The 19,782-nt window shown below is 33.3% G+C and overlaps 3 protein-coding genes across 3 annotated transcripts; 2 read left to right on the forward strand and 1 right to left on the reverse strand.

Moving 5' to 3' along the window:
* Nucleotides 1-480: 480 nt before the first annotated feature.
* L228DRAFT_268706 (hypothetical protein) lies at nt 481-11,382 on the reverse strand (the record flags this gene model as incomplete). The annotated part of the gene is made up of 2 exons (XM_018335183.1): nt 481-492; nt 10,339-11,382. 2 exons carry the CDS (start codon nt 11,380-11,382, stop codon nt 481-483), a joined length of 1,056 nt encoding a protein of 351 aa, XP_018187784.1.
* A 2,700-nt stretch (nt 11,383-14,082) lies between these two features.
* L228DRAFT_261425 (hypothetical protein) lies at nt 14,083-17,039 on the forward strand. Its single transcript, XM_018334335.1, has 4 exons — nt 14,083-14,442; nt 14,501-15,184; nt 15,234-15,961; nt 16,015-17,039. Exons 1-4 carry the CDS (start codon nt 14,137-14,139, stop codon nt 16,730-16,732), a joined length of 2,436 nt encoding a protein of 811 aa, XP_018187785.1. The 5' UTR covers nt 14,083-14,136; the 3' UTR covers nt 16,733-17,039.
* A 7-nt stretch (nt 17,040-17,046) lies between these two features.
* L228DRAFT_261426 (histone-fold-containing protein) lies at nt 17,047-19,270 on the forward strand. The gene is made up of 4 exons (XM_018334336.1): nt 17,047-17,450; nt 17,729-17,862; nt 18,102-18,220; nt 18,378-19,270. Exons 1-4 carry the CDS (start codon nt 17,325-17,327, stop codon nt 18,824-18,826), a joined length of 828 nt encoding a protein of 275 aa, XP_018187786.1. The 5' UTR covers nt 17,047-17,324; the 3' UTR covers nt 18,827-19,270.
* Nucleotides 19,271-19,782: the final 512 nt, after the last annotated feature.

Here is a 19,782-nt window from a genome sequence, read left to right on the forward strand (position 1 = left end):
TTATATTAAATAGCTTGACTATAGGGAAGAATTCAATTCATGGAAACCATGAACCAATTTGAATTGCCCTGAGAAGATTGTTGAATTCTACTAGTAAAGGAAAAAAAAAAACCAGAAGGATCTAAGAAAGTAGATTAGTCAAAATTAAAAGAAATTAAAGGAGAAAAAACAGCAAAAGCAGTAGCTTTAGACTCTTGTTCTAAATGTTTTAATTCTTTGATAGATTTGAATTTTTGCTAAAACATCTCCTTTCCATGATTATAGTTTTGAAAGAGCTGTTTGTAAAGTCAAGAGCAATAAGTAAAGAGCTGGGAGGCCTCTTTGACTAGATAGGAAAATTTAGATTTCATTTCCTCTAAAGAAGCCTCAATGTAGCAATGATTAGAATTAAGATACTGCTAGTTAGCCTCAGACACTATTAGATCATACTTCCAATTACAAGAAATGTACTCAATGCAATGACCTGACTTGAGAAAAACTTTATAAACCTAACTAGAAGAACAGTAGGCAGAGTAAGAGGTTGGTATATCATGAGAAAGTTGAGAGCATGGTTGGCAAGATGATAATGACAAATAAAACTAGAAACCTTTGGCATAATGAAATAAAAGGTTAGAAAAGTAAAGAAGCAACAGAAGACAGGACCCTACCTTTTATAGAAACCAGGTGGTTGTAGAATTGGCCTTTTGAGTTAAAAGGATAAAAAAAAAAGACCTAATGTAATGATAGTTACAAGGGTCAGTAATGGATAGCACAGGGCCTACTATATAAAATGTAGAGGCATGGTATGCTAAGGATATCATGAGACAAAAGGAGTTACATAATGATAAGATAAGAAAGTAAAGAGTAATAGCAGAATAAATAATTGTAGTAATTGCAGGTAATTACAGGGTGATCAGAATGATCAAGTGTAATTAGTACAGAACAAATTGTCTATATAAGGAAGATAGTTTTTCTACATAGTTAGAGTTATTTTGTGTAGTTCTTGAAGTTTATTGTTTAGCATTACTACTTTACAGTAATTAGTTATCAATATCTAGATATTAGTACAATAGCAATTTCATTGTTTACTTTATCTACTAGACCTAAATTGTTATATTATCTTATATTACTCCTATCACTAAATAATATTGCAGGACACTATATTACTAGATAAAAACTCTTGATATATTGACAAGGAACTATCTAGGAAGATACAACCTAACACCTATCTGTAGGTGTCACTGTAACATCTACTACCCTGAGTGATATAATACTATCTGTGGCTCCACTATCTACTAGTGTATTGACATGTTTTTCTTGGATTTAAACCTGCATATATACTACATTCTCTGAGTTTGTGTTCACAGAGTGTATAGCTATGTCATCCTGTTACTCTAGATTCAAGTAGCTTTCTAGTTTTTTAACTGAGATTCCTTCTTGAGTCTTATGTCTATGCCATGTACTGAGCAATCATTTGCTATACAGTCTTGCTTCAATATCTAATAATGTCTTGGATACCTTAGATTGTCTTTTGCTACTTGTTGTTCTAGAGCATGTAGATAGCATTTATCCTTTAAATAGTCATATTACTTTATTTAATGCAAGTATTTGTCTCATTGTTGAATTCAATTTAGGCATCCTATCTTCTGACATTTATACCATGGATGATAATATTCTATTGTTTCTGCTTTAATGGCTTGGTCTCTCTATTAATTATGTTTCTTTTGAGCTTTTTGAAGTTTGTAAAATAAATATTCTTTGTAATGAGCCTCAGCATTAGTAACTTTGGTTTCTGAGTCATCAGACTCCTCATCCTCTAAAATGAATGTTTCTCTGGTTTCTTGTTTTTGCTATTGTTGCTCCTCTTGTTGTCTCTTCAGCTACTGTTCTAGGTCTCAGTATTGCTACTAGTACTCTAGGTCCTACTCCTCAATTACATTTGTCTAGATATTTTGTTTGATGATTTTTTCTTTTTCTATTCCTTGATAGAAGTTATGCTGTCTAACTACTTGTCTTTGGACTCTTTTGATGTGTTTAATTGTTGTAAATTGCTAATCTACTTCCACTAGCTAATCTTTATCATTCATTCATGACTCTTCTAGCTAGTATTGTTTACTCTACTCTTGGAAGTCCTCCTTCAGCTTCTTGAGTATGGCTTTCTCTACTATTGCACCTGCAATATTCTAGTATTTCTTGGTTTGCTTGATTTCTTTAGTGATTAGAGTTATATACTCTGTCATTTATTAGTATCAGGCTAGAAACTTATCTTTTTGTTCCTCTTTAGGTTCATCTAACTCTTGAGTCTGTCTTTGTAGTACCTTGATTTATTTTGTAGCTTCTTCCTACATTGTCTATGTTTGCTTGTCAGCTTCCTTTTCAAGCCATTTGATATAGTTCTGGTGTCATTCCATGACTACTTCTTGCAAGTATAAGTGCCATTATGCCAGGTTTTTGTAGATTGCCCTCTAAATCTTATTTTCCTGTTCTAGTCTACTAGATGCCTCTAGATATTATATATTTGTCTCTCTAAATATATACTATATATTAACTTTGTGTTTTTGCCTGTTTTAGTCCTATTAGTATTGGTTAAGCAGTTTGTTTGGTCATTTACATGCCTTGATAATTAGTACTACAGCTGCCTCTGCTTTTTCTTCTATTTCATTAATTATTAGTTCTTCTGTAAATTCCATAGTCATTTCTATAACTGCCTTCAGGTATTAAGTCTGTTTTCAAGCCTTTTGTACCTACTCCAGGTCCAGATCTAGTTAATATCATTTACTCCCTTTCTATTCCTAAAATTTAATAGGTTCTAAGAATTTAATTCTAAGAGTTTATACATCTTTGAATTTCTCATGATTCTTTTGTCCTAATCTATAATTCCTTCTCTAGTGTCTAGTTTTTCTACATTTAAGACAAGCTTTCTCATCAAAGTATCATTGCCTTTTTTTCTTTACTAATAGGGTTTCTATATCTTTGTTTTTGTATAGCATCTAGGTCTATTAGGTCACCTTTGTCTAGTGTCTTGTTTTAATACTTTTTTATATTTACCTTGTAGTTGGTCTCATGTCTTGAGTATTGATGCTTCTTTTCTTGCTCTTGTTTGTATTGGTGATTATTGATCCTTACAGCTAGTTCTACTATCCTGTATATAGTTTCTGGCCTTTCTCCTCTGGCTATCTTGTCCTTAACTCACTCCTTGAGTCTATTGTAGAAGATTACACTTAATAATACTTGTCTCCATGGTACAATTGATGCTACCTGTATAAACTCTACCATGTATAAAGCTACTGATCCTTTTTGTTATATTGTTTAAAGTTTCTATTCTACTACTTGTACTTTGTTAATTTCACCATAGACTTCCTTGACATGCCTTTCAAATTTGTCATAGTGGCTGAAAATGAGTATAGTTTCTGCTTTCATTTATTTGTTTAGTTCATTCTTCATGTAGTCATTCATGTATAGTTGAAACCATTCTAGAGCTTCTCTCTTCATGTACATTCCTGCTACTAAGATTTTGTCTAGTTTACTTGGAAAGGTTAATATGTTAAATCCTAGGTATAGCCTTATAGCAATAAGCTATGCTTTAAGTGTTCCTCTCTTTCTGTCAAACTTGTCTAGTGCTACTACTTTGATATTGGCCTATTGATGCTATATTGCTAATTGAGCTTGAAGTCCTATGATCTACTCCCTGAGTGTTACAACTACTACTATAGTTATTCTGGTAGTAGTTGTTCTTGAATTGCTAGACATAATGAAATGCTTTTGCTTGTATCACCTTCATCCTAATATTGGATAGTTCTTCTGTCACAGTGATACCTATAAATAGGTATTGGATTGTATCTTCCTAGATAGTTCTCTGTCAGTATATCAAGAGTTTTCACCAAGTAATATAGTATTCTGCAATATTATTTAGTAATAGGAGTAATATAAGATAATATAATAATTCAAGTCTCCTAGATAAAGTAAACAATAAGATTGTCATTGTACTAATATTTGAATACTGATAACTGAATACTGTATAGTAGTATTGCTAAGACAATAATATTAAAAACTACACAAAACAATTCTAACTATATAGGAAAACCATCCTCCTTATATAGACAATCTGTTCTGTACTAATCATATCTAATCATTTTGATCACCTTGTAATTACCTGTGATCACTGTGATTACTTATTTTTGCCACTACTTTCTGCTTTTCTATCTTATTATTATGTAACCCCTTGTTCTGTAATATCATATGGCATTTTATACCTCTATACTTCTTGAAGTAAGTCCTGTACTATCCATTACTAACCCTTGTAACTATCATTACACTTGGCTTGATATTTTTGTTTTTTGAAAGTAGATAAGCTCTGTTTTTGTATTATCAAATGTAATAGCATTTTCTTCTCCCCAGGTAAAGGCTAGTTTAGTAATTTCTTTAAGGATTAAACAGTTTACTATAAGTATAGTTCCTTGAACTACTATAGCTATATCATCAATATAGCTTGTAAATATAATATTTTCATGAATGTTAATATACTTGCTAGAAAATTTAAGTACATGTACTTCAAATGACTTACTAATAAAGCTTCTCTATTAAACTTGATAAGATATATATTTATTAAAAACATTCTCAAGCAGTCTCTCTGTCTTGGCCTGGCTAGTGTATAGAATTTTTTATATCTAAATTTAATTAAAGTATTTAAATTGCTAAAAATATGATATCTATTGCTCTTGAATATTTTTTTCCCTATAGTAGACCATTTGTATAGAGATAAGTTTATAGACTTTTTTTCTTTTTTACTAGATGATACTTATTATATCTCTATTTGTTTGGCCTGCCAAGGGTTTGCTATAGATTATAATAATGTATTTAACTTTATAGCTTAAACTAGATGATTATATTTTTTTTATACTAGTCTATCCATGTAGCAGCTGGTAGAGGCCTTTGCTTAAAACTATAGTATCTAACATATTGTAAAACATGATAGACAGCTTTTGAAGTAGTATAGCTAAATAAATTATACTAATCCTACAATAAATTAATAATATATGATAAATATTAGAGATAACTTTCTCCTGGCAAGATCCAAGTATTGACTACAGTAGATATTTATATACTATTACTATGCAAGTATATACTGTTTCTTGATTAACTTATTAATCAATCTTGTATATAGATTGTTAGGTAAATCATTAATTAACAATTTATTATAGCTATCAATTTATTATTTATTAGTAGATTTGATAATCATTAGCCTTTCTACAGCTAATTGTTATTATTTATATCTTGTTTTTATACTATCTAGCAAAATATTAGAGGAGATTGATACTGAATTATTATTAGATAGTAATTTACTATTAAAATATCAATAGACTATTGATTTTCTTTAAATAGTTACTGGTTTTTATATTAAAAATATATATATTATATATACAATTTTATATAATAATGTATTTTATTTAATTAAATAATTTTTTAATAATTTTTTATATTTATTTTTTTAAATATTCTAATATTCAATAGATAATATTTTTTTTAATTAAATATTAAAAGATATATACTATTAAAATTTAATAATAATAAAAAACTATTTTTAACCTTGTAATAATATTGATTATAACTTGTAGAAATAGTTTTCTACTATAAAAATTTTATTAAATTTTTATTAAAAATTTTTAATTTATTATAGTTTAAATAATCTTTAAAAAAGTACTTAAGTAAGTTTTACTCTATAGTAAAAGTTCTAAATAGATTTATAGTATGTTATTAATATAAACATAAAAAATATTGTATATTTAAATGCAGAAATTTTTTCAATATAAATATAATACAAATCAATCTAAAACAAGATTTAATATAATAATAATATAGTAACTTTTTAAAAAATAGTACTCAATGAATAATCTTATTTCATTAGATACATTATCTTTAGAGAATTTTATAAAACTTATTTATAATATAAAAATTACTTTAAACAAAAAAATAATGCTAGAAAAATGTTATTCCTTGATGTATTATATTATGCTTTAATTACTATTAATATAAAATTAAAGCTTATATAGATAGTAAAAGTATCTTTACAATTATAATAAAATCTATAATAGATATTTTAAAGTTATTATTATATTTACAAATAAATATTTCTTGCTTAAAAATAATAGAATAATAGAAAAAAATAGAAAGATACAAGTTTTTTTACAAATTAAAAATTTAGAAAAAACTCTTAAATTTATTTTATAATAATTTAATATTATTTTGTCAACTAATAATTTTATAATAATAGGATTAAATTACTTTTAAAAATAAGATTTTATTTATAAATATATAATAATTTCTATAATCTAGTACCTTAAACAAATGAAAAACTTTTATAAAAAGACATAAAAAACAGAACAAATTTATACTTTTACTAGTATTTTTCTTGTTTCTGTTTCAGAAAAATTAAATTTAATAGAAAATATAGATAAATAATAAAATAAAAAAAAAGTTAAACTACTATATATATATTAAAAAATTTTAAATGTTTTTTAAAATAATAACTTTTTACTCTTGTTACATAAACTATATAATCATACTATTAAAATAGTAAAAGACTAAACACTATCTTACAGCTTAATATATATATTATCTTTAAAAAAATTCAATATATAATAATAATACATTGTAAAAAATATTCAAAAAGGGATTTTAAAGTTCTTAAACTTGCTTACAAGTTTGTTTTTATTATTTGTACTAAAATCAAAAAGCAAACTTTATCTAGTTATTAACTATTATTGATTTAATATTATTATAATAAAAGATAATTATTTCTTTTTATTGATATTAAAACTATTAGATTATCTTTCAAGAATAAAAATTGTTACAAAACTTGATTTTTAAAATATATATAATTACATATATATTAAAAATGATAATGAATGGAAAACTGTATTTCAAACTTATTTTAAGTTTTTTAAATATTTAATTATATTATTTAAACTTGCAAACATTCTAGTAATCTTTTAAATATTAATTAACAAAGCTTTTACTAAGTATTTAAATGTTTTTTATATTGCTTACATAAATAATATCTTGATTTTTAATTTTCAAAAAAGCTTTTGCAAAAGCATTAATATTTATTCATTTTGATAAAATAAAACTAATTTAACTTAAAATTAATATGTTAAAATTTGTTATTTTAGCTATTTTTATCTAACTTATGCAAGAAAGTAATATTTACTAAATTTACTAGTACTTAGGTATCTTTTATATAGTTTAATAAATAATTTTAAATAAAATTTTAATTATATAAAAACTATTTAAAATTATAATTTAAAAATTTATATTTAATAAACTACTTTAAATTATTTAAAATTATTAAAAATAGTTATATGTTTTTTTAATAATATATTATAATAAATTATTTATTTATTTTAAAATTAATATATTTAAAATTAATATATTTAGTTATAAATAATATTTTAATTATTTATAAAATAATTGAACATTTAATTTAATTTAAATTAATTATATTTAATAATATTTTAGTTAACAATAATATAACTAAATAATTTTAAAAAAGTTTTTTTATAACATTAATTTTACTTAAGTTTTATTTTAATTTTAAAAGCTATTTTCTAATTAGAAAATATAAAAATAAAAAAAACTTGTAAAAAAATAAAAATTTTTTATTTTAAAAAATATATCATTTGAAGAACTATTTTCCAATTAGAAAATATATAAATATCATAAGTACCTAAGTACCTGAGTTTAATCCCTAGCTAAGCAATTTTTTTTTTATTTTTTTATTTTTCTTCTACTATATATATTTTTTATTTCAAACTATTTTCAAAAAAAGTACTTCTAGCTCAGTAATATAATATTGAGCTTTGAGGTTAGACTAATTTACAAAGTAAGTTAATCTAATTATCTTGTTTTAAAATATAATTTTAATACTAAAAATTTATATTTATTATTATTTATTTTTTTATTACTATCTTTTAAATTTAAACTTAGTTTTTTTAAAATTTTACATAAATTAAAAATTAAAAAGAATTTAAAAACTAGAAATAATAAAATAATATTATAAAAATTATTATTTACAATTATATAAATTAATAAAATTCAAAATAGTTAAAAACTAAAAAGTATAATTTTAAATTTTGAATTAAGTTTTCAAAATAAAATAAAATATTTTTTTTTATTTTAATTAATATTAATATATAAATTATTTGTATATATAAAGTTTAAAATTTAAAATAAATAAAAATTTCAATAAGTTTTAATAAATTTTAAAACTTATTTAAATATTTTAAATTATAATTTAAATTTAAAATTTAAAATAAAAACAAATTTATAATAGATTAAATAATAACTATATAAGTATTTAAAAATTATTTATAAAAATATCTATATTATGCAGAGCTAAAATAATCTCCAAAAGCTTAATACATATTTTATATATTTAAATCATAGACTCTGCTATAGCTTTAAAGCTAAATGCAGTATAAATAAATAAACAAATAAATAAACATGATAGAACTCTATAAAACTTATTTTTATTAGAGTAAATATACTAGTTATATAATTTTACAAAATGTAAAAAAAAAAGTTTTTATTTTAAAACTATTATATAATAGAATATTTAGATACTATTAAGATAGCATCAAAAAAATAATTATTATATCAAGAAAGACAATATTAATAAGATATATTATATGATTAAAGTACATTTAAAAAAAATATATTTTGAAAACTTTAAAGTAAAAAACTAGATTCTAGTTTAAAATAAAAAATAAAAAAATATATCATTTAAAAAATTACTTTTTAATTAAAAAATATATAAATATAGTAAGTATTTAAAGTATTTAAGTTTAATTTCTAGTTAAAAAAAATCTTTTTTTTATTTTTTTTCTATTATATATATCTTTTATCTTGGACAATTTTGAGAAAAAAATATTTCTAGCTCAATAATATAATATTAAACTTTGAAATTAGATTAGTTTATAAAGTAAACTGGTTTCAAAGAAGAAATAGATTATCAAATTATTTTTTTATATTTTTTGATTATTTCAATTATTTTAAAATTATTCAAAATTATTAATATTAGATTAATAATTTATATTTTTTATATAATATAAAATATTTAGTGTTTTAATTAAAAAATAATGTATTATTTACATATAATATTAGCTTGACTAATTTTAAAGTAATTAAAAAAGCTTAATATATATTATATATATTTAACTTATAGACCTTATTATACTTTTATAGCTGTATATAATATAAATAAATAAACAAATAATAATTATTAATTTATTTGATTAAACAAGAAAAAAACTAAATTTTGGTTTTATATATAATTAAAATTTTTTATAAAAGCAACTAATATTTATTTATAATTTTATCTGTAAATAAAATTTATAATTAAATAATCTTGTAATAAAAGTACAATATAAAAATAAATAGATTCTATTAAAAATAATATAATAATTATAATTTTTTTGTTATAGCTAACTTTAATTATAATTATAATAAAAATAAAAATTATTAAATAAACTATTAAAAAAATATATAAATACAAAATTAAAGTATTTTTATATAAATTTTAATTAAATAATTTAAATACTAGCTGAAAAACTAAAATTTATTTAAAAAATTATAAATTATTAATATTAAATTTAAATTTTATATATAAGTAAAACTATAATTAAATTCTGGTTGCTTTTATAAAAAACTAAAATTCTATCTTTTTAACTAAATAAACCAATTATTAATTTATTTCTTTTATTGAAAAAATTATAATTAATAATTTTTTCTATTTTATTGTATTTCAAAAGTTTTTAAAAATACCAGCAGCAAAGAGAGTAGAACAACTCCGGTAAAATTCTTTATTATACGCTGTAAAGATGGAATAAATTTTTCTTAGCTGGCCATTATTTTTGCAAATTCTGACTCAACAAACTCTCTACTGATACCAGTCAAACCGGGATATATAAGACCCATTTGAACACGAGGAAGATCGACAACACAATTGCCATCTCTATCATGTCCTCCACATTGAATTTGTCTACTTTGATCTGCACATGCGATCCCAGCTGAGATATTTGTGCTTCCTGTCTCTATCATTTTGCCCGCTGTCTCAGATAAAACATGATCAGATGGATGCGTAACGGTGTCGGGACCTTTGGGGCCACTGGAATCACCATTATGGCAGCTATAATGAAAACACCGACATCGACGACAATTACATTTCGTGCTGGAACCTCTTGTGCGCCAAGGAACATCAGGATCGAGGAATAGGCGCAGGGGTTGGAGAATGCGGCGTTTGTGCACCCAGTCTCCTTTCCCCTGGTTCTCAATATCACTCCCCTCCAACCCGTCTCTAGCTACCTTGAATTCTTCTTCCGTTTGTGTGTAATCAACGTGACACTCTTCCGACCCAGTCCCGTCAACCCACTCCACTGTCACAGTCCTGAGACCTTGTGCGCCACGCACGACGCGCACTACGCGCTCTACATTGCGGCGCACTTCATCGCAGTACCGGCGCAGGCTGAACGTTGGGTCTGCACGCAGCACTACCCCATCAAGCTGGATCCGCAGCTTGACGTGACGGAACAAACCAGCGCGATACGGCTCCGATAGACGGAGGAGGACGAGAGATGAGGACGACGTGTCTGCCGTACCTTGAGAGAATAGTTCAGGGAAAGGACCTCGTTCAAGATGCGGTGAGTGGTAGAAGCGGGGACTAAAATTCTCTGATCGAGGATGATTATACGTTCCTAGCTGATTTTGATTTGAAGAGACATTCGGGCCATCACTATAATAGGACTCTCCGGCAGAACTCTGAAGCCGCGGTTGCTGCTGCTCATGATAAAGATAATGATCGAAGTGGTGGCGATGATGGGAATGAATGTCTCCTGCAAGGCCAGTGAGCACGCCACCCCCCAGAAAGCTAAATTGGTAGCCGATTGGAGCTAAACTCCACGTAATGAGCGAGTAGATGATAGAGCGTGCTTCAATGTTGATTTGTCGATTGACTCGCAGGATAGCTGGCCAGAAGTTGTGGGAGGCGGAGGAGATGAGCGGGAGAGTTGAAAATGGTCGACATATATGCGAAGGTCGCGAGGCAAGAGCCGTGTGTTGATTGCCCTTTCGAGCACGATGATTTAGTGTTGATTGTGGGTGGCTCGAAGAAGATGAAAATGTGGGAGTAACAAGGTATGAATATATGATGAAGCGGACTTCAAGAGGGAGAATTTCCAGGAACAAACAAGATGATGAGGATGAAGAGGATGCTAATATAGCGGAGTGCCCAGAGATTGGTCTTGAGGGGAGAGATGACGTGGTAGTTGTTGAATTTTCCGAGGATGCACGAGGCACATCTGAATAGTTTGAGTGGAAATCAAAAGAACAAGATGATAAAGAGGACGACATGATGCCTTCCCGGTGCAGAGATAATATCCCTCAGTGGTGTGTACGTGCATATGACGTATAAAAAACGAACGGAAAGAGGAAGCATCAACAGAAACATATAAATGTTGCAATCTTTTTTCTGGTCGACGGAATACATTCGATACCATGACAGAGGTAATAAGTGCAATGCAATGTAGTGTCTTCGAGGCACAAGATGGAGCTAGATGAGTGAGCCGGAAAGCATTGTCTCCTCTTGTTCATCTCCGATGCACGTACTCGATGATTTCTCTTCTTAGCTGGGCAGGATTTTAAACAGTTTCGGTTCAAGCGTAACTCGCAAGTGAATCGGATAATAAAAATGACAAAATGGAAGCATGACAGAATAATGTAGAAATGATGCAGCCGGCATTACCAGGGAATTAATCCTGCCTTTATATTACTGACAGACTTCAATACTATATCATGCCACTTTCAACGACTTTGAACTTGAAATTTGAAAACCGTGGCGACAATCTCGCCCAGCTGCAGATGGAATGGGAAGGATCAACGTTACCCCACTGAAGGCTTGCAGCCAAAGTGGCACTGGTCAGCGTTGATCCTGCCATAAACACGGACCCAACAGGCAAAGGATGTCCATGTTGCAGATGCAACACGCGGGCCGTGCCGCACACGTCCATGAGCCAAAAGGGACTAAAAAGACTTGCTCCGGCTCTAGATCATGGGGGGAAAGCATGTCCCGCGTCAATCGCCACAATCGTTCAGCTAATATGGCATACATACTGTATTGCAAAACAAATGGGATATTTGACGGGGATCATTGTTGAAAAACAGGGTTCAGGCGGCAAATTCATTGTAAATCGGCCCGGATCGTCCAGACTTTCTTGAGTTGGGCCTTTCTGGCGCAATGAAGATCCAACAATTTAATGCACCAGTGATCCATTTTTCATTGGCGGCGATCGAAGGAGTGTGTTGGCTGCATCACATAAGAACATTTCCTTTCGACGGAAGAGAAGTCTGATGACCTGACAGTGGGAAATAATGACGAAAACAAATGAGCGGACATTCGGAGGAAAGAGTGGTAGATCGGCAATATATAACAGAATAACCGATACCACAGTATTTGGCTATACTTTATGTAGCAAAATAGATATTCCAGGTTGGGTTCGGCGGACTGTTCCCTCCAGGTTCCCACTGCCGTAGCATCCCATGCGCCAAGAGGAGCCAAAAGGCTTTCATCGAAAAATCAAAATAGTGTATTGCTCGGGCTAATTTCATTGCCCGAAAATAAAGATGATACTTGCTTCGAGCCCGCTTTTGCCTTGCACAGCGGGTTGAATAGGAGCACTAAAATAAGTTCTCGCTCTTTAGGACGGAGAGAAGCAAGGGTTGCAGGAGCCTGCAGTTCTTGTCCAACTTGACGGCGACAGAGGCGCGTGAGGACAGACGGAGTTAGGAGCTAAGAGTAAGTTGCCGCGAAATGAGCAGGTTTCGGAGTGCTCTGAATAAAGGCTAACGCCGGACTTTGATTGCTTCAGAGACTCGAGAACAGGCACAAGGTCGGCCACTCAACTCATGACTATCTGCTAAGGTCATCGGTATTTGTGTTGATGTTGGTTTACTTGTCGCATGTCATCTGATTATTTTGGATGACGTCGTCAGGTTTAGCTATCCCAGTTATATTATGTGCATGTGGAAGCTATTCCTCCTCCGCTTTAATTTTTAGTCCGCTCTTTTTTGCTAGCTATTTAATTTCAAATAAAACTCAGACAAGGTAGTTTGAAATGTTCAGATGTGATATACACTGAGGTTTGTAAGAGAATAAAATTCTGGAAAGGTGTTACTGAGGCAGATGGAGGACAACTGGATTTGGTGTTACTGTATCTAAAAATAATGAAACTCATTAAATAATGCATAACCTAACATCAGAGTGTTTCCCAAGCAAATTGGCCAGATATATATTCTGTACAATGATTCAAAGTTGTAATTTTATAAGTATTTATATCTTAATTATAATGATAAAAATACAATAATAAGTTTGCTTTATTATATAACTTAAAGTCTATAAAGATGAAATAAAGTTGTTATATTATAATTATAAGAAATAAAACTAATAAAATCACTCTATTAATTTACTACAAATATAAATATAAATTTTATTATATTTAAATAATATTATATTGATAATTTATCTATTTATTTTATTAAGTATTATAGAACTTAAATGATTAAATATCTTAGGTAGATATATTACTCAAAACAAGTACTTGTAATAGCATGGTTTAACCTAGGTTTAATAGTATATATATTTTGGTATAGTATTTAATTATTAATAAGTTTATATTTTCTAAAAAGTCTACTTATGTAATAGTGTATTTATAAAGTCTACATAGTAATGATATTGAAAGAACATACTTTTTCCCTATAGTATAATGTCTAGATCCACCCCGATAAAATCAGAAAACCAAATGGCAACTGAAAATTAAAAGTAGTTACCGAGGCACAATATCTATAAAATCATGATTTTTGTAACAGGATTCATGCCTCGCCGACTCCGAGGCTCGCCTGGGAAATGCATTAAGGTAACCCAAACACGCCGTGACCAAGGCACCAGGAAGGTACTTTAGGAACTTTAATTGCTACCAGCGAGCGGGTAGTCACTAAGACAAGTATTAGTACCTTCCACCGATATTGGTTTGTCTTGTATGTTATTGGCACTTTCACCTATAATCGCGTCTCCCATAACGCGTGAATAAAACTGATGAAGAATCAGCTTGAATGATAATAACAGCTTTGTCGAAGAGGACTTATTTGATCCATTATGACCCGACAATAGAGCTCATGCGAAGCCGGCCATTTAGCTCGTTGTATAGATCAGCAATGTCTGCTCTTGGCCAAGCACAGCCAGGAAGAAGCGCGTCGACCCGAGCAAACGACAAAATTCACTTCTCTCCTCCGTCCAAAGATTTAATGAATCCCAATTTTTCCGATGACCTGACGGAAAACTTATCGGTGCAAGGCAAGAAAAGAAAGCGAGAGACCATAGGATCAGCCAAGCCCCTAAAAAAGTCTATAACCATAAAAGTGAGTTGAAATAAACACCAAACAATTGGCCGAGCTGATACTGATTGTTCATATTCAGCCATACCCATCGTCTACAATCGATAAACCTTGCCTGCTCACTCCAGTATTCGTACTGCCCCGATCATGCCTCTCTTTCAAACATCTGGAAGCCTCCTGCTCCTTGGATGCCCCGCCAACTCGCTTCTTTGCTGGCTACGTGGAGGTTCTCGAGGATCTAGTCCAAACGAATGAATGTGAGGCATCGGTCCTTATCTCTAAGCACAACGTGGAAAAAGGCTTGCATGTGATTGAGCGGGTAAAGTATGGTATTTATGCCATTTGCAAACTAGGTAAATGGGTAACGATCAAAGATATTCGCGTGGAGAACGGGAAAGCCAGTCGGCAACAGAGATCGGTGCAGAAATGGCAGACGGACATTCAACGTGAAGGAGAGTGGTGGACAAAAGCTACTGTGGAAGCTCCCAAGTCGGTACTATGCGGAAGTGGAAGGAATGGAGGGAATGACGCGCATCCGACGGGTTTGGTCTCCATGAAGCCGTCCGACAAATCACCACAGAGGATTTCAACCCATGCCGAGATTATTTCGACCCAATTGATCGAGAGGACGGGAGATATCTGTAGCTGCGCAAATGGTGCATCGCAGCCACAGAGCGCGCCAGAGAGACCAAGCGTCGAGCCAGCGCCACAAGACATGCTCGAAATGGTCGTCACGCAATATTTTGAGGCTTTGTATCTGTCGAAGGTATTCTACAACCGCTTCTGTGTCGGAACCACAATGTTAATAAATCTAGACTTCACTGGCATACTTCGCAAAAGGTCCACTCTCCAGAGCGCGAGCGGCGTTCAATGGCCAAGACCACTTGAAGACACCAAAAGAGCTTGCGGCCTCATTACGCTCCCTAATCTTGTCGCTCAATGTTATGGATAAGAAATACAGAGAAAGTCTGATGGCATTGATTCAGTCCCTACCTGCCGGTGGAACTGTCTCCGAGGATGAAGAGGATTACGCTGCCCTAAGAGCCGTTTTCGAGAGAAAGAGCAGGAAAAAGAAGTGCAAGCCTGGAAAAGACGGCATGTATCCGCAGGAGCCGCAGCTGGTTGAAAAATGGTGGAGACTCGGCGACAATGCCGTGGAAATTGGCCGAGATTCTAAAGAATGGGCCAAAGCAAGACTCGCTCGACTGAGAACGAGAGAGACTCAACTTCAAATTATTCTGATTCTAGAAATCCTGGCATTAGAGAAGTTTTCCGCTACTCATAACGAAAAACAAGAAGCACTTGAGTTCCTAAGATCAGGCTCGGAAGGCAGCAAGAAGAAACCGCAAAATCTCACTGTCCTACTGGATCTCTTGGCCGACAGGCTGTGTATTTGGCAATCGTTAAATAATGAAGGCAATGGTGATGGGGCATCAGCGTCAACAGCGTCTAAATCCGTTTCAGACGACACAACGGTCGCACCGACCAAGGAGACAGACTATAACCATTTATATGATTTCTGTGTCGAAGTCATTGTACCTTTGTAAGATTCACTTAACATTGCCCCTTTGCCTGCCATTTACTGACTTAGACCAGCTTTGCATCTCGTCTGCCTGAAGATTGCGCCGTGCTTAACCAAAAACTTGGTGGACCAGTCGCAGCATCTCCTGCTCGACCGAAGATTTTGAAATCCTCTTCATCTCTCAAGACTTCAACTAAGCCTGGCGTCGTTGTCAAGCGAAATGCGCCCTCTTCTCGAAAACCTCTTAGTAGAGTGTCCAGTGATGCCAGAGTGTCGTATTCGCGGCCGCAACGATCGTTTGCTCGCTCTGCCACAGAATCAGCCATTCCAGGTTTGAAGCGGGAAACCAGCGAAACCCCGCTCTTGGAAATTCCAGAGATTGATACTACCCAACCTCTGCTCAGCAATCGGAGAGACCTACTGAAGTCTAAGAGATTTACTCAAAGAGAAGTAGATCTCAGCATGCTCCATCCGGTTGCTGAAGCGAAATTGAGAAAGAGATCGACCAACGTAGAAGAGGAGCTTCGGGAGGCCATTGCTGCCATTAAGAAGCCGAACCGTCAACTAGCGATGAAGGACGCTGGCAATGTTAGCCGTGTTCAAGTACAAGCTACTCCCAAGGGCAGTCGCTTCAAGGACTCCACGGCCCCATCAACTCCTCCGATCAGTATTGAGAGGAGCCCGACTATGAAAAGAATTAATCCAGACACCGGAAACGGCCCGAGTGCTGGTATACAAGAGACGCCACCTCGCCGTTCCCCGTTCATTAAATTTTCCGCACTCGATTCTTAAAGTTTTGGCAGTAGTTATATTGCCTACTTAGAATAGTTTGTGCTCATTTCCAACGACGTCATGAATTTATATACACCTTATGCATTACATGATTGGTGTACGGGACTTTGAACAGTAAACAAACTATTAAGATTAGATACACCATCATCATTATCATTCCTACCCATTTATCTCTTCAAAATTGGCACCTTTTATTCGCTGTAGAACTGTCTAGACCTTTCCTAGCACCGCATCGGACCTTGAGTAACTTCTTGACCTATTAAAAATGAATGTTTGTCGAAGACCTTTAATATAAGACTTCCGCAGGTTTTGGTCTTTGGTAGTGGCGAACGCGGTCTTTGGCTCGCGTAAATGCTGAGGGTGAAGTCGCGTCTGCCCGAGGGCCCTAACCACGAATGCTTTTTGCAGGAGGCAAAGAATACACAGATTCGTCTATATTATTTGGTTCTTCAAACTTATTCGAGCAGTCAGAATTAGAGCCGTATATTTTCTCTGGTAGCTCAGCTTGTCTACATATTTCAGTGTTTGAATTTCTAAGACCTCCAGCGACGATTTGCTCCCTCCATCGAGCTGGAATCGGGGGAAATGCAACATGCCACCCAAGAAAAGTGATGGGTTTAGAGCGGCCGCCGCAGCTGCCCCCGGAGCTACCCAAATTAATGCCGCAGATACAGTTGCTAGTCCTTCAGCCAAAGACAAGGATGGAATGGGCATTGAGGTATGGTCTTAAAGTTTTGTTCGAAATTGGTTTATATATATGTTCATGATATTTTGGTCCGCAAGTCGGCGCTCCTTTTTGCATCGTTTTTTCCTATATACGTGTGCGGAGATAAATGCTTTCGAGGTGGAGTGACTTCTTCTCTTTGCCATTTGCGTTGTGTGATCATTTTTCACTAGCTTTCGGGTTTGTCAAAGTTAATCCGTTCGCCTTTGTATAACTAGCTCGGGGATGGGATCATTGATTATCACTCAATGCTGACTTTGTGGCTTTTCAAGGATTTGAGCCTGCCACGCGCAATGGTACAGCGGCTCGCGAAGAGCGTGTTGCCGGCCAATACGCAAATTCAGAAAGATGCCGTGCTCGCCATCTCAAAGAGCGCAACTGTGTTTGTGAATTACTTGTCTTCATAGTACGTTTTTGTACTCTTTCTCCGATATGCTTTGCCTTACTACCCGTTTATCTCCGATGTTTTCTTTCTTTTACTCCATTAACAATTTGGCGGATCATTCATATTTGTGGTCCTTTGCTCAGATGGCATCCTACTCTCATATCTAACTGAATTCTTCTTTGTTTTTTTTTCTGCGGAAATGATACGGCGCTTCTGTTTTGACGCCAGATCGTGCAGCTCTCTTACCATTCAAACAACAGTGCCAACGAAGCTGCTCAACGAGCCAACAAGAAAACCATCATGCCAAACGACGTCTTTGATGCCATAAAGGAAATCGAATTTGAAGCCTTCCTTCCGCGTTTAGAAGCTGAACTTACAAGTAAGCCTAGCTCACTGTTTTATGATCCTATTCTTTTGGCTAGTGACACTCTCCCTCCCATATGGTCCTTCCTTGCCTTACCGCGGCCAATGCCTAGGACCCTTTCCCTGAAACTTCACCAGCCACATTTCCGGTCATTCTAACATCTGATCTATAGAATACAATTCCATACAAGTGGAAAAGCGAAATAAGAACAAGCAAAAGAAAGACTCAGCGGCTGAGACTGGCCCTGATGCTGATGCCCATGCATCCCCTACTGAGACCGCGGCAAGATCCAAGGGTTTTAAGGCAGCAAGAACATCGACATCTCCTTCTTCTGCCAAGATTCCCAGAGAGGTTGATGCAACCCAAAGCCATTCCGGTCCGCCAGCAGCGAAGAAGGCGAAGACGGAGTCCGGAAATGTTGCGGCAGAAGAGGAGGAAGAAGATTTCGAGGATGGCGAGGATCAGGAACAGGATGGCGAGGATGACGAAGAAAATGACGAAGAGGGGGAAGAAGAGGAGGAAGATGATGTAGATGAAGAGGGAAAGGATGAGGACATGGATCGAAATCACAAAGACGAACAGGAAGATGACGATGATGATGAAGGTGACTTGAGCGATTAATCAAATGACTATTCTTGTTCAAAGTGCCAGTAGCATTGCAAATTCTGTTCATTTCCTTTCCTTCCCGATTTTTTTTTCTATTCCCATGCATGCCATTTCGTGTCTGTCTTTCTCTCGTTTTGATATATACTGTGCCACCCACGGAGGTTTCGGTTATCATCGATTTCAACGAGGTTTCTGGTAGCTTACGGAATCCAACCCAATACAACGCATTTGCGCGGCCATTACGGGAGAGTATATGGCAGACCCTCATCGCACGCTCTCTAGACCCTTGTCCTGGTCAATTTTACACCTCATGTCGTTACTCTCTTTTATCTGCCGACACACTTTCAAAAGCCTTCGGCTCGACGCTTACACCATTTTACTTCTTCGCAAATTCTACTTGTCATGTATTAGTTTCCAGTCAAAAGCTGACAGCCTAATAGGCCTTTCACAAATGCACACAAATGCACGAAGTAGTTCCTAATTTTACCTTTGTCTTACTTCTCCTAATCTCTATACTACGCTCCAGGCCGATTAGAATGTATCTCGATTCGTTCCGCACTCACCATTTTACGTTTGGTAATAGTGCAAAGCGTAATAGGTTTACCAGGGCTCAAAAAAAGCGCGTAGGAAATACTGAAATCGCTATACCATACATACATTAAAGCCGTACTACGGCGAAAGCCACGTTAACATCAGACACACAATCAGAGTTACTAAATTACGTTAAAAACTTCTTCAAAGCAAGTAAAGCCCCACGTAAAGCCCCAAACTCGTCAGATAGTATTAAGATAAAAGATAAGCCTGGTGAATAGAGGATCGAGGATGCGACACACGAGGGTGTAAAAGTCAGATTGAGACAGGAAATCTTGGCACAAAGGCTGTTCCTGCTGTTCTTGTAGGACCAAAAGGGAAACTTTACACAGAAACATATGGAGAAGGGAAAGAGAATTTCTTTCTGGTGAGAGAGTAGG

The sequence above is a fragment of the Xylona heveae genome (assembly GCF_001619985.1).
Source record: "Xylona heveae TC161 unplaced genomic scaffold L228scaffold_6, whole genome shotgun sequence".
In the NCBI taxonomy this organism is placed as follows: domain Eukaryota; kingdom Fungi; phylum Ascomycota; class Xylonomycetes; order Xylonales; family Xylonaceae; genus Xylona; species Xylona heveae.

Excerpts from the sequence above, each read along its gene's own strand:
- L228DRAFT_261426 (XM_018334336.1), top strand. The coding sequence starts at position 17,325 with ATGCCACCCAAGAAAAGTGATGGGTTTAGAGCGGCCGCCGCAGCTGCC. Across the intron at positions 17,863-18,101 it reads GTGAATTACTTGTCTTCATA|TGCCAACGAAGCTGCTCAAC; the intron begins GTACGTTTTTGT and ends TTCAAACAACAG. Across the intron at positions 18,221-18,377 it reads TTTAGAAGCTGAACTTACAA|AATACAATTCCATACAAGTG; the intron begins GTAAGCCTAGCT and ends TCTGATCTATAG.
- L228DRAFT_261425 (XM_018334335.1), top strand. The coding sequence starts at position 14,137 with ATGATAATAACAGCTTTGTCGAAGAGGACTTATTTGATCCATTATGAC. Across the intron at positions 15,185-15,233 it reads AGGCTTTGTATCTGTCGAAG|ACTTCACTGGCATACTTCGC; the intron begins GTATTCTACAAC and ends TAATAAATCTAG. Across the intron at positions 15,962-16,014 it reads GTCGAAGTCATTGTACCTTT|CTTTGCATCTCGTCTGCCTG; the intron begins GTAAGATTCACT and ends GACTTAGACCAG.